This window comes from Salmo salar, chromosome 12 (genome assembly GCF_965601325.2).
Source record: "Salmo salar chromosome 12, fSalSal1, whole genome shotgun sequence".
Taxonomy (NCBI): domain Eukaryota; kingdom Metazoa; phylum Chordata; class Actinopteri; order Salmoniformes; family Salmonidae; genus Salmo; species Salmo salar.
In genome coordinates this window covers 46656680-46670672 of record NC_138302.1, presented here as the reverse complement: position 1 = coordinate 46670672, position 13993 = coordinate 46656680, and the positions used below count along the sequence as shown (strand labels likewise).

Genomic DNA, 13993 nt, shown 5'->3' with positions numbered 1-13993 from the left:
TACACATTCTGACTGTACTGTAGTGGAACCAAGCTACACAATTCACTTCCTGGATGCAGGATTATTGCTCCTTGAAAAGAAACAAGTCTTCAGTAAACAAGTGTCATCCACCGTAATTATGAGGGTAGTTTCACTGTATTGGATCAACTACGATAAGATAAAACTGTATCCTAGCAATACTGTAGTGACTCTCAAACCTTGACTTAGTAAGATAAGATGTAATACATATATTAGATCATAAAGATCTCAGTTTTTACAATGTGGAGAAAAAGCCATCAGTCTTTTTACAAAACAAATCATTAAATATTTATTGATTTTATTTTCCATACATTTGCAAGTTTAAGATCAACATTAAATAGGTTATGGATACTGGGTGGAGGAATTCCATCTACTCATCCCTTATTTCTGTACTTGTCACCCCACATATTCATCCACCATGTGAAATATACTCAAAAGAACAAAAGTAATCAAATCTTCTGGAATATAAAACAAGTTGGACACACACACACAAATTCTGGAATGAACAGATACCCAACTCCATGAAAAAAACACAGTCATTTCATACAGTATAGTCTTGAATCACTTGTGCGGATTGTGCCTTATTGCCTTTTAAATGGCGGTGAAAAAGCAAAGCAAAAACCCAGTTAACACATAATGTCCCACATCCTTCATAACACCTTAGAAATCTTTACAATACAGTGAAAGCATATCAAAGCAAAACCAATCTTTGCACTGAATTGACTCATCCTTTGTTCTCTGACCCTTTTCTTTTTAGTCGCGCTCCGTCTTCCAGTCTTGTTGTTTATTTTACAAAAGTGTTCCTAAAAAATAAATACAAATATTTCCAAGACTGTAGTTGTTTGTGACCTAAATATCACCTTTGTGAAGTCCTCTGCTACGTGCTTATACAGAAGCTCTTCTCTCCTCAGGTTTTTTCACCATAATAAATATTTCTGTATCATTCTTCATTGATGTCCATTGTTACAAGTGGTGCGGTGATTATGGACAAAATAAATACATAAATACAAAAGGAATAAATACATCAATATTTGTTCATAAATAAATACATATTTATCACACATACATATTAACCCCCTGCTGAGTTTCATAACGTTAATTTCTCTGAATGTCCTCAGAGCCTCCACACTCACAAAGCTAAAAATGAACCAGTCTTTGACTCCAGACAGAAAATACCCAGAAACAAATGTAAAATGTAATTGTATTGTAACCTGTGGCGCACCACTTATATTGTATTACGTCATACTCCTTTGTTCCTTACTGTAAAGGGAATAGTGAATGGATAACACCTCCTTTAATCCCTCATTTAATCAGCCCACCTTTCACCATGAAGTTTCAAACCGTTTGAAAACTCAATGTTTGTCTTTGAAAACAGTCAAAATTGAAGTTTCGAAATAAGATTTTTTTGTTGTTGACCAAATTGATTTCCGACTCACACTGACTGGGATTCAGTTCTGTTGCTCTGAGGGAGTTGGAGGAGTGGTTTTTAGGACAGTTTTGACACTGGGCTCTTGATACAGTGCTGGGGATGGAAAAGGAGAAAGGGTCTGGGCCGAGGACACTGCTAGGAGCCGTCTTCCTCAGGATGTCCCGGGGCATAGTATCCCGCCAGTTGCCTGAAGCGTGGCCCCCAGTCGCTGAGGTAGGAGAAATCCTGCTCGGATGTGGTGGACAGGGTGTGGATGGAGCTGAGAGAGAGGGCCGGCGAGCTGTTTCCCTCAAAGGCGTACGTCTGGAATGAGTCGTAGGGCGGCACCGACAGGTCGCCATCTGTCTGCTCCACCTTCTTGCGGATGTAGCCCTTGAAGAGGGAGAAGTCGGCCGCCCCGCCGTCACCACTCATCCGTCCCTGAATCCACTGGGGCAGCGTGCGTAGGTCAGGGCCTGACTCGGACGAGCCACTCTTGGCCTCTGGAAAGTCAAAGAGGTTGCGCAGGGTACTCATGTCATAGGCCTGCGTGTCCTGCTCGCCGCCACCCTCGTCGTTGTACTTGATGACATTGTCGCGCATGTCCTCCTCATCCTCCGACATGCTCTGGCCCTTGCGGTGGCGCTTCAGGGTCAGGATTAGCAGCACCAGGACTGCAGAGGTGGAGAAAGAGCATGGGATTAGGGATTAAGGGGTTTATGGATTAGCCACATCAACAGTGGGGAAGTCAGAGCCTAGGAAGTGTGTCTGTGCTGTGCAGAAGTTGTGAGCCAAAGCTCTGGATTATTATCTGGAGTTGCCAGTGAACTTTTGGAGAAACTCTCAGAGAGTAGCTGGTAGAGAGTAATTTCACGTCATGAAGCGAAGACTAATGAATTATACGAATGAACAAAAACATCTGCCCTTTTGTAAAGATTCTCTCAAGCACAAAGGGGAATAACACAAGATGAATGAAGAATATTGGATTGTGAAAATGGTGGGTGGCTAATGAAATTACAACAGCCTTTTTTGTATTTATTAGCAAAAAGTTTGCCCTTTCCTTTTCCATCTCTGGTTTTCCAATTTTGATTTCAACCCAAAAAAGACAGCAAATTGAAGCTTAAATAATGAAGGGTAACATTTCCAATGCATGGGCATTGATTCTCCACCGGTGCACAAAGCAAAATTCCTAATTGCTCACCCAGAAATATGTTTTCAAATGCTTAATAGAGGCTGATCTGTTCATCAATACTTATTCAAGTGAGACATGCTGCGTTAGAACCAGACAGAAACTTAGAGCAGAGCTCTTCTGTTTTGGCCTCCACCAACAGAGGGTTTAATGACAAAAAAATTAAGTCTGAATTAAAAAGGAAAACAACTGAGATGGATCACTTAATAGTCTAATGAGGCGGAGGAAAAACAAAAGCTGTATCCATCCCAATAAATCTATCAGGGCTTTAATCCAAGTTTACTTATTTTAATTACTGCCTGATTAGAAAACTACCACTTAGCTGTAGCCACCCTTCTCCAGACATATGGTTATTCCGGAGGGGCTCCGATTGATTAATTAATTAAAACTTCCTGTCTACCACTTACCAAACAAAATGTCAGCGCTATGACAACAACACTAATCTTCACTAATCTAGTCTTCATCAAATGTGGAAATAAAAATATAATGACGATATGAATATTCAAACAATGTAGAGCATGACTATTTTGGAGTAATATGACGATTAATATGTACATCACTACTATTACCATTAGTATTATAATTGGGATTGAAGCCATTACCGTTCCACGCAGCATGAGGTTGATATGCTATCACCTCCATCGTTGAACATTGACTAATCCTGCATGTGATGATGGCCATCAGGGGGTCAGCTCACTAATGACTTTCATTAAGAGTGCATTCAGAAAGTATTCCGACCCCTTGACTTTTTCCACATTTTGTTGTATTACATTGTGAATTTTAAATGGTTAAATTTAGATTTTGTGTCACTGGCCTACAATAAATACCCCATATTGTCAAAGTGGAATTATGTTTTTAGAAAGTTTAACAAAATAATTAACAACGAAAAGCTGAAATGTCTTGAGTCAATAAGTATTCATTGAATATCCCTTTGAGCATGATGATGTTATTAATTCAGTTTGGGATGGAGTATCAATACACCCAAGCAATGAAGTAAAACTACCAAAAATGTCAAATAAATGACCTTTATGTCCTGAAAACAGAGTGTTATGTTTGGGGCAAATCCGACACAACACATCACTGTGTACTCCTCTTCATACTTAGAAGCATGGTGGTGGCTGCATCATGTTATGGGTATGCTTGTCTTCGGCAAAGACTCGGAAGATTTTTAGGATAAAAATAAAAGGAAAAGCTAAGCACAGGCAACATCCTAGAGAAAAACCTGATTCAGTCTGCTTTCCATCAGACACTGGGAGAGAAATTCACCTTTCAGCGGGGCGGGGTTAATAGTATACTACAGTCATGTCCGCAAAAAACCTACAGTTAATACTATATACAACATTCATGTCCGCAAAAACACTACAGTAAATATTACAGTCATGCCCACAAAAAGACTACAGTAAATACTACAGTAAAGTCTGCAGAAAATCTACAGTGAATACTATAGTATGCTATAGTCATGTCCGCAAAAACACTACATTATTACTATATTTATATACTATAGTATTCAATACAGTATTTAGACCACAGTATACTATAGTATTTTTTCATGTGAGTTAGTTGTAAATGTGTAACATGTTTGAACTAGGACCACAATAAAAATAGTTCGTTATTCTCATAAATTTCTAAATGCATCGTATCCAAATTTGTGGTTGTATTGTGTTTTTAAATAGTCAAATAAAATCAATCACTCAAGGGATACTTCAATGTGGAGTATATTATGCTACAGTATACTACACAATTCTATAGTAAGCAATACACGATCGAGGGGGAACCTTTGAGGAAATTCCTGGCATGAGCTCCCCAAGGACAGACAAGGACAGTTCAAATCAGTTCAGTTCAAATCAAAACAACATCGATAAAGCTAGCAGGTAGCAGTAAAGCCAGCTTGGAGTCCCAATCGATCTAAAACTTCTAAAGTAAGCACTACGTGTTTGAGGGTTAGTACAGTGTGTAGTATAGTATTCTACACAGTATACAACAATGTTCTAAAGTAAGCACTACATGATCAAGGAATATTACAGTTTGTAGTATGGTATTCTACAGTATACTACAACATTCTATAGTAAGCACTACACGATCGAGGGGGATATTACAGTGTGTTGTAGAGTGTTATGATTTTATCTTAGTGAAAATGGAAAATCAGAGGTAATACATTGGCTGCTTCATTCTTGTTAAAGAGATATGAATTCAATCTTTCAATGTTACTGTTATTTGCAGTGTTACAGCGACGGTAACATAACACATCATCTCCAAAGTCACATTTTGCATGTTATGCATGGCATAATGCACAGCCTATGGTATGTCCTGCGTACATGTTGTACCTGCCCCGTCAACATGTGGCTGCTTCTCTGTGTACATAGTGCTCCGATAAGCGGTCCTGACAAGACGGGCAATTTACCCTTGGGCTGCGCCTAGCTACATGAGCCAAGGAGTTCATCACAGCAGATGGGGTGTAATTGGTACGGATGTGCGCAGATTCCTCGCCACGCCAAAATGGATTCATCACGTCACCCACTAAATTAACTGATGGAGGGATTGTTGCTAATTAGGCAGAAATGTGTTTTCATTTCGCTCATCATGCCACAATCTAATACAGTGCTTGGGTACCTCCGGAGAGCTGGGTTATCCCCCCCCAACCACACTCACAAACACGTACAGATCAACGGGCGAGTTGGTGGGAGTCATTTTGTTTGTGAGCTCTGTGTGTGGTTATATACGCTGTGTGTGTGTGTGTGTGTGTGTGTGTGTGTGTGTGTGTGTTTTCTGCGCTCTTTGTGTGTGTTCTGTGGGTGGATCGTTGGGAAGTCAAGGCCGACACACAGGTAAGTCAGTCGTTTTGCTCCAATCCATATCGCCCATTAACACACAAGGTGGCTGTTAAACACACGCTGTCCGTTCTCATTCCCTTGAGCTCAGCTCAGCTCTCTCCCAGCCTAGGACCTCCACTATAATTGGCAATACCTCAGTGGGCTTGGAGCTGCTTAGAGCACTAGCCACTTAATATAGGTGTTGTTTCCATTTTCTACCAATGAATATCAATCAGTCAATATTAATTTGTGTGTATCTGACATCACTTGAACTGCGATCGTTTCAAATGGGTGAAAATCAGCCGAGGTATTGGCAGAATTACACTGCAAACAGTAAATGGGAGTTTAATAATGACATATCAATGTTTTTTTCAATTTCATCTTAGGCTACTCACCACCTGCTTCACCGAACATACACCACATCATATTTTATATCTAATTTTCCTCTAAATAATGGGCAATTTTATGGACAGCTAGTTTTTGAAGACAGGAACGTTACTGAGATAGCAGGCTTAGGGTAAGTGCCATTTCAATTGAGTTAATTTAGGAAGTACACTGATATTCTAATTCGACATTTAAATACATTGGGGAAAACTGGAATTAAAATGTCTGTTTAATTCCTGAATTTAAATTACCCGTTGAGGTGGTACAGCTATATTACCACAAAACACAGTACTTTTTAACCAGTGCTTTTTATAGTTAAGCTTGCCTGCTTCAGGTTTTTACATCATGGTTGAGGGCCAAAAGGCGTTTAAAATCAAATCAAATCAAATTTTATTAGTCACATGCGCCGAATACAACATGTGTAAACCTTACAGTGAAATTCTTACTTACGAGCCCCTAACCAACAATGCGGTTTAAAAAATAGATATAAATATGAATAAGAATAAGAAATAAAAGTAACAAGTAATTAAGGAGCAGCAGTAAAATAACAATAGCGAGACTATATACAGGGGGGTACCGGTACAGAATCAATGTGCGGGGGGCACTGGTTAGTCGAGGTAATTGAGGTAATATGTACATGTAGGTAGAGTTATTAAAGTGACTATGCATAGATGATAACAACAGAGAGTAGCAGCGATGTAAAATGGGGGGGGGGGGGGCAATGCAAATAGTCTGAGTATCCATTTTATTAGATGTTCAGGAGTCTTATAGCTTGGGGTATAGGAGCTGTTTAGAAGCCTCTTGGACCTAGACTTGGTGCTCCAGTACCGCTTGCTGTGCGGTAGCAGAGAGAACAGTCTATGACTTTGGTGGCTGGAATCTTTGACAATTTTTAGGGCCTTCCTCTGACACCGCCTGGTATAGAGGTTCTGGATGGCTGGAAGCTTGGCCCCAGTGATGTACTGGGCGGTTCGCACTACCCTCTGTAGTGCCTTGCAGTCAGAGGCCGAGCAGTTGCCATACCAGGCAGTGATGCAAAAAAAACAATTAATAAAATATAGGTTCATTTGGAAGCTTACTACGCTTAAGTTAATAAAGAAATTACATCAAAACTACCCTAAAAACAATACTCCCTCCCTGATTCAGAGATACTGGATGGCCCAAGGTAAATCTCAAATGGCATCCTATTCTCTAGTGCACTACTTGACCAGAGCCCTATGGGCCCTGGAACAGGGTGCCATTTGGGTTGAAACCCCAGCCTGTTCATCAATCATTCAAAACAAACGAGATGTGAAACACATGTTAGCAAAGTAAGAAAAAAATTAACTGACGATGACGTACATTGCTTACGTTTCAACCGCAGCCAGTATTGATGAGGCAAGAATTTAATGCAACTCGTTAAACTTTCAAAGATGACAATAAAACATATTTTCTCGCCTAGCACTTCTGCTGAGAGTTGTGTGTGTGTGAATGCTGGTATCTGAGAACGTCTGGAACGCCTTGTCTATTTAAAGAGCGTCGTTCCAGGGAGACGTGAGTGCTGGGGCAGCCCCCCCCACCCTCTTTCTACTAGGCCTCCCACTCTCACCATTCAGCTCCCCCTCCCCTAAAGTCCAACTATTGTATGTACTATCCACTTGGGGAAAAAAAGCTAATGAAAGGGGGTTGAGAGTTGCCCGACTGCAATGTCACTCGTTGGAGGAAAAATATGGAAAATTGTGACAGAAAATAGAAAACAAATCATAGATACATGACATTCATGAATGAAGGATACAGCTGTAGATGTAGACTGTACTTTGGTTTTACAGTCCCTATACTGTATTATTCACATTGTTTTGAATTATTCCCATTTACTCATATATGCCACATACTTATACCTGTATTCCCTATACTGTATATATTTGTCTACTTCTCTTCTGTACTAAAACAAAAATATTGTTCTGTGTCCTGATAGACCCCTATCAGATCATCCAGAGCAGATGTCTTTCCTTTATTAATGGCAGTTGTAAACATAGTTAATCCTATGTTTACCGAAAAATCTGTATCTTTCAATTTGATCCTATCTCCAGATTGTGTCTTTACAGTTGACTTATTCCACCAGAAGGGCGGTTTCATTAATTTGTGACTCAGTAAATATAAAAAAAATATCCCAACAAGTGTGCAATTATTTTGTCCAAAAACCGTACAAGCAGACCAACAGGTCAACGTGTTGTTTGTTTTAAATAGTTTCTTTACCCAAGTGCTCACTTATTTTGGAGCTAAAACAGATGATTGCAGACCTAGATTCAAATAACATTTGTTTTCCTTTCCAAATACTTTGAGCATTTGATTTCCTACAGTGCCAAATGGACGGGGCACTTTTAGGACTATGCTGTTGGTTATTTTATGCCAGGCATGCTCAATCAAGCGCAGCTAAATTTGAAGGAACTCAGTTAAACTTTCACTTTGTTCCATGCTTACCTATGAGTATGAGCATGCAGACCAGTAGGGCTATGAGGGCCCCGGGACTGAGTGAGGTGCTAATGGCGTAGGCGGTGGCATTGCAGGACTGGATGGTGCCCTCCGGATCACAGCCACACACGTGGATGGTCAGGGTGCCCGTGGAGCTCAGGGCGGGAGGCCCGCTATCCACTACCAGGATAGGCAGAAGGTAGACGTTCTGCTCGTGGCGGTTGAAGCCTGAGCGCTGTGTCCGGATTCCCGCAGTATTGTCTGGAACAAAGAGATACAATATTATCCTGTTAGGGCTAGGGGGCAGTATTGACACGGCTGGATAAAAAACATACCCGATTTAATCTGGTTACCACTCCTACCCAAAAACTAGAATATGCAGATACTTATTACATATGGATAGAAAACACCCTAAAGTTTCTAAAACTGTTTGAATGGTGTCTCTGAGTATAACAGAACTCAAATGGCAGGTCAAAACCTGAGAGATTCCTTTACAGGAAGTGGCCTGTCTGACCATTTCTGGAACTTCTTTGCCATCTCTATCTTTTACTAAGGATCTCTGCTCTAACGTGACACTTCCTACGTCGTCCATAGGCGCTCAGAGCCCGGGAAAAACCTGATTGTCGTCATCCCAGCCCCAGGCTGAAACACATTATCGCCTTTCTCAAGTGGCCGATCAAGGGACTCTGGGCTTAGGCGCATGACCTGACCGCCCCCGTCTTTGTGATTTTTTCCTCTGTTTGCCGAAAAGGAGATTCCCGGTCGGAATATTATCGCTTTTCTACGAGAAAAATTGCATAAAAATGTATTTTAAACAGCGGTTGACATGCTTCGAAGTACGGTAATGGAATATTTAGAATTTTTTTGTCACGAATTGCGCCATGCGCTCGACCCTTCTTTACCATTTCGGATAGTGTCTGGAACGCACGAACAAAACGCCGCTATTCAGATATAACGATGGATTATTTTGGACCAAACCAACATTTGTTATTGAAGTAGCAGTCTTGGGAGTGCATTCTGACGAAGACAACAAAAGGTAATCAAACTTTTATAATAGTAAATATGATTATGGTGAGTGCTAAACTTGCCGGGTGTCTAAATAGCTAGCCCGTGATGCCTGGGCAATGTACTTAGCATATTGCAAAATGTGCTTTCACCAAAAAGCTATTTTAAAATCGGACATATCGAGTGCATAGAGGAGGTCTGTATCTATAATTCTTAAAATAATTGTTATGCTTTTTGTGAACGTTTATCGTGAGTAATTTAGTAAAATGTTAGCGAATTCCCCGGAAGTTTGCGGGGGGTATGCTAGTTCTGAACGTCACATGCTAATGTAAAAAGCTGGTTTTTGATATAAATATGAACTTGATTGAACAAAACATGCATGTATTGTATAACATAATGTCCTAGGGTTGTCATCTGATGAAGATCATCAAAGGTTAGTGCTGCATTTAGCTGTCTTCTGGGTTTTTGTGACATTATATGCTAGCTTGAAAAATGGGTGTCTGATTATTTCTGGCTTGGTACTCTGCTGACATAATCTAATGTTTTGCTTTCGTTGTAAAGCCTTTTTGAAATCGGACAGTGTGGTTAGATTAACGAGAGTCTTGTCTTTAAATAGCTGTAAAATAGTCATATGTTTGAGAAATTGAAGTAATAGGATTTTTAAGGTTTTTGAATAACGCGCCACGGGATTCCACTGGCTGTTACGTAGGTGGGGCGAATTCGTCCCGCCTAGCCCAGAGAGGTTAAACCAGTGGCCTATGTCATACATAGACCTTCATAACTATCTGCTGTTGGCGGTTGAAGCCCAACCGCTGGGTTCAAATCCCTGCAGGGTTATCTGTAACATAGAGATATAATACTGTATATGAGATAATACTAGAGTGGCCTATGTCATAGACCTTCATAACGTGGCGGTTGAATTGCCGTCCTGCATAGTCATGTTGCCGGTATGCCAATGTCCATTATAGTGTTCCAATTTTATAGTCTGAAAATCCTACACAGGCAGACAAGTCAGAGAACAAGATAATTCTGTATGAATAAAGAAATGAGGTGCTACCTGAGAAATAGATTTGCCTCTGCGCAGATAGGTATTTGTCAAGAAGCTGCCATGTGGGGAATCGTACGTGGCTCGTTTCATCTAGTTTTGTCTTGTTCTTAAAACCTCTCTAGGGTAGGTGGGACGAAATCGTCCCACCTACTCAACAGCCAGTGGAATCCCGTGGCGCGTTATTCAAATACCTTAGAAATGCTATTACTTCAATTTCTCAAACATATCACTATTTTACACAATTTTAAAGACAAGACTCTCGTTAATCTAACCACACTGTCCGATTTCAAAAAGGCTTTACAATGAAAGCAAAACATTAGATTATGTCAGCAGAGTACCCAGCCAGAAATAATCAGACACCCATTTTTCAAGCTAGCATATAATGTCACATAAACCCAAACCACAGCTAAATGCAGCACTAACCTTTGATGATCTTCATCAGATAACAATCCTAGGACATTATGTTATACAATACATGCATGTTTTGTTCAATCAAGTTCATATTTATATCAAAAACCAGCTTTTTACATTAGCATGTGACGTTCAGAACTAGCATACCCACCGCAACCTCCGGTGAATTTACTAAATTACTCACGATAAACGTTCACAAAATACATACCAATTATTTTAAGAATTATAGATACAGAACTCCTTTATGCAATCGCTATGTGCGATTTTAAAATAGCTTTTCGGTGAAAGCACATTTTTCAACATTCTGAGTAGATAGCCCAGCCATCACGGGCTAGCTATTTAGACACCCACCAAGTTTAGCCCTCACCAAAGTCAGATTTACTATAAGAAAAATTGTATTACCTTTGCTGTTCTTCGTCAGAATGCACTCCCAGGACTTCTACTTCAATAACAAATGTTGGTTTGGTTCAAAATAATTACCTAATAATTTCAATATTCATTTCACTTTGAGATTCATTGACAAAGCATTAAGGAATTACCAATCGTGTTAAATTACTTGAGGTAAGTACCAGAAAGTATCCATACCATCTTAAACCCATCGAAAATAAAGTGAAATTTCATTGCACTAATAGGTGCATTGACAAGTGCGTTCTAAACAGTGTATTTTTAGATATTTTATGAGCCGACAGGGGAATGTATAAGCTAATTATGCGTGTTTTATTGGAGTCGTTTTTTTGAATGTCATGTTAATTTACATGAATCAGATTAGTAAATTAAAAATGACTTATTAACAGTAACAACAACTGATTTGACAAAACAAAACACACTTCTTTTACAAGCTTTATAACAAATTTTCCCTACCGGGACTATAAAGTCTGTAAGTAAAGCAAGACGTCACTTTTGCGATAACTGTAGACCTTTGCTTCTTCAATGGCGAAGATTAAGCTTTGCAGACTTCCAAAAATACCTAAAAAGTTTGGAGGAATGAAAAAAAAGTGCCTGTTTGTCTTCATGTGTCAAATCTTGAAAACAGAATGGAATGTGAAGCCGTGATGGTGAAAAGAGAAAGTGACAGATCCAATCTGACAGGTTGACAAATGTGTCCATGAAAACTAAAGAACAGTGGAAAAAATAGGTGGGAGGATAAAAGGTCTGAGCCACTGTGTCTCTGTGTGAGAGCACACATACTGCTGAGCACATATTGTGTTTGTGTGTGTGTATTTATGTGTGTGTGTGTGTGTGTGTGTGTGTGTGTGTGTGTGTGTGTGTGTGTGTGTGTGTGTGTGTGTGTGTGTGTGCTGCCAGCATATAGGTTTGTCTGTGTGTATATACGCGTGTGATTAGTTCAAATAGCCTGTCAATGCATGTGCATTTGTGTGCTTGCCTGTGTCTCTGCGTATATGCGTGAGTCTGTGTGTGTATGTGGGCGGAGGGGTGAGTCGACTCATGCAGACGCTGAGCCCGTGTTTCCCAGTACCCAGGCCCCCCTGCCCAGGCATGTGACTGTGCTACACCAGGCCACGCCACAGCCTCCTCTGACATTTCCCTGGCTCGCTCCTCTGACATTTTCACCATGTCAGATCAATCTTGATTTGGCCACACGTCACATCCACTTAGGTACCCATTTCCAAAGAGGGATTTGCTTGCTAACATGTCATCCCACTTGGCTCCATGGAGTCAGCGTTTTGCAACAACAACAAAAAGAAAAAGGTTTGGGTCCACTCCAAAGTCACCACTAGAAAATTGATGTCCTTACGTTGTGTTTCATAATGTAGGGGCACTTACATTAATTAAGCAGAACAGTATGTCCATATACTGCATCATACACACATACCTTTCTAGCTACACATATTTCACAGTATGTTCAATAACCTTTTCATGCTACACAGTTTGACTCATTCATTTCACATATGACAAAGCATACTCTAACAGCTTCCACTCATACATGGGCAGCTCAAAATCCTCTGAGTCATTGCACGGGGATGTCCAGTATCATCCCTCAAAATGACCTTCAGAGTCGCTCTGTAACAACTGTATGACCTCTGACCTATAACTTTTGACCTCTTACCTTTGACATCCCACAGGGTGAAGTGGCGGTTGTTGGATGCCTCCGGCGCCAGGGTGAAGTAGTAGCGGTGGCCCAACTGCGGCTCGTCCCTATCCACCACGCTGATAGAGTGAATGAGCTGCCAGAGAGGAAGGAAATCAAGACACGAGGATGAATTTACATGAGCCACCATTCCTATCCCAGCCATCCCTTAACCTCAAGACAGCCCCGCAATGAAAATTCATACCTCCTCATTCTATTTCATTGACGCCAGCATTGAAGCACTAGTTGATAAATTACATTTTCACATTTAATCAGTGTGCCACGGACAGATGAGTAGAGTAGCACATGGAGGGAAATATGGGGAACTTTATGATTTACCAAATTAGCTGCAGATATTCAATTAAGTGACTATGTAAAACAACAGATGGGTCTCTTTATAGAGGGGAAGGGGGGATTGAAATAAAAGGGTACACATCAGGCAATCCTCCTAAAATCCAACGTTCAGCTCTCATTATAGCTTGTCAACAGGCTCGTACAGTTCTGGATTTATTTCACACACACACACAAACACACACACACACAGAGTAAAGGGGAATCCACACACATATGCATGCATCTCTCGACGTTCACACACCGACAAATTGTTCCTAACAATAACACTTTTAAAGATGATTAAAGCTAAAGATTTGGAGAGTCGTGTGTGAGGACATGATTCCCTTGTCTGGACTTGGAAAGATTCTCTATAAGATAAGTCTTGTGGGAAGAAATCAAGTAGTTACAAGTTGTTTTAAAATGTCTTCGGATCTGTGTCCCTTCCACGGGATGGTTGAGCTAACGTAGGCTAATGCGATTTGCAAGAGGTTGTAAGTAACAAGAACATTTCCCAGGACATAAACATATCTAATATTGGCAGAAAGCTTAAATTCTTATTAATCTAACTGTACTGTCCAATTTACAGTAGCTATTACAGTGAAAGAATATCACGCTATTGTTTGAGAAGAGTGCACATTTTGAACATGAAAAGTTATTAATAAACAAATTAGGCACATTTGGGCAGTCTTGATACAACATTTTGAACAGAAATACAATGGTTCATTGGATCAGTCTAAAACGTTGCACATACACTGCTGCCATATATTGGCCAAAATCTAAATTGCACCTGGGCTGGAATAATACATTATGGCCTTTCTCTTGCATTTCAAAGATGATGTTACAAAAT

The 13993-nt window shown here is 40.2% G+C and overlaps 1 protein-coding gene across 1 annotated transcript in view; it reads right to left on the bottom strand.

Annotated features, from left to right (window-relative positions):
- Positions 1–186: 186 nt before the first annotated feature.
- LOC106565306 (cadherin-22-like) overlaps positions 187–13993 on the bottom strand; it is a 138792-nt gene continuing 124985 nt past the window's right edge. The window contains exons 9-11 of the mRNA XM_045691397.2: positions 12793–12910; positions 8270–8521; positions 187–2100 (exon numbers count right to left, since the gene is read on the bottom strand). Coding sequence (XP_045547353.1) covers positions 1583–2100; positions 8270–8521; positions 12793–12910 — 888 coding nt within the window. The 3' untranslated portion in view covers positions 187–1582. The remainder of the gene's footprint in view (positions 2101–8269; positions 8522–12792; positions 12911–13993) is intronic.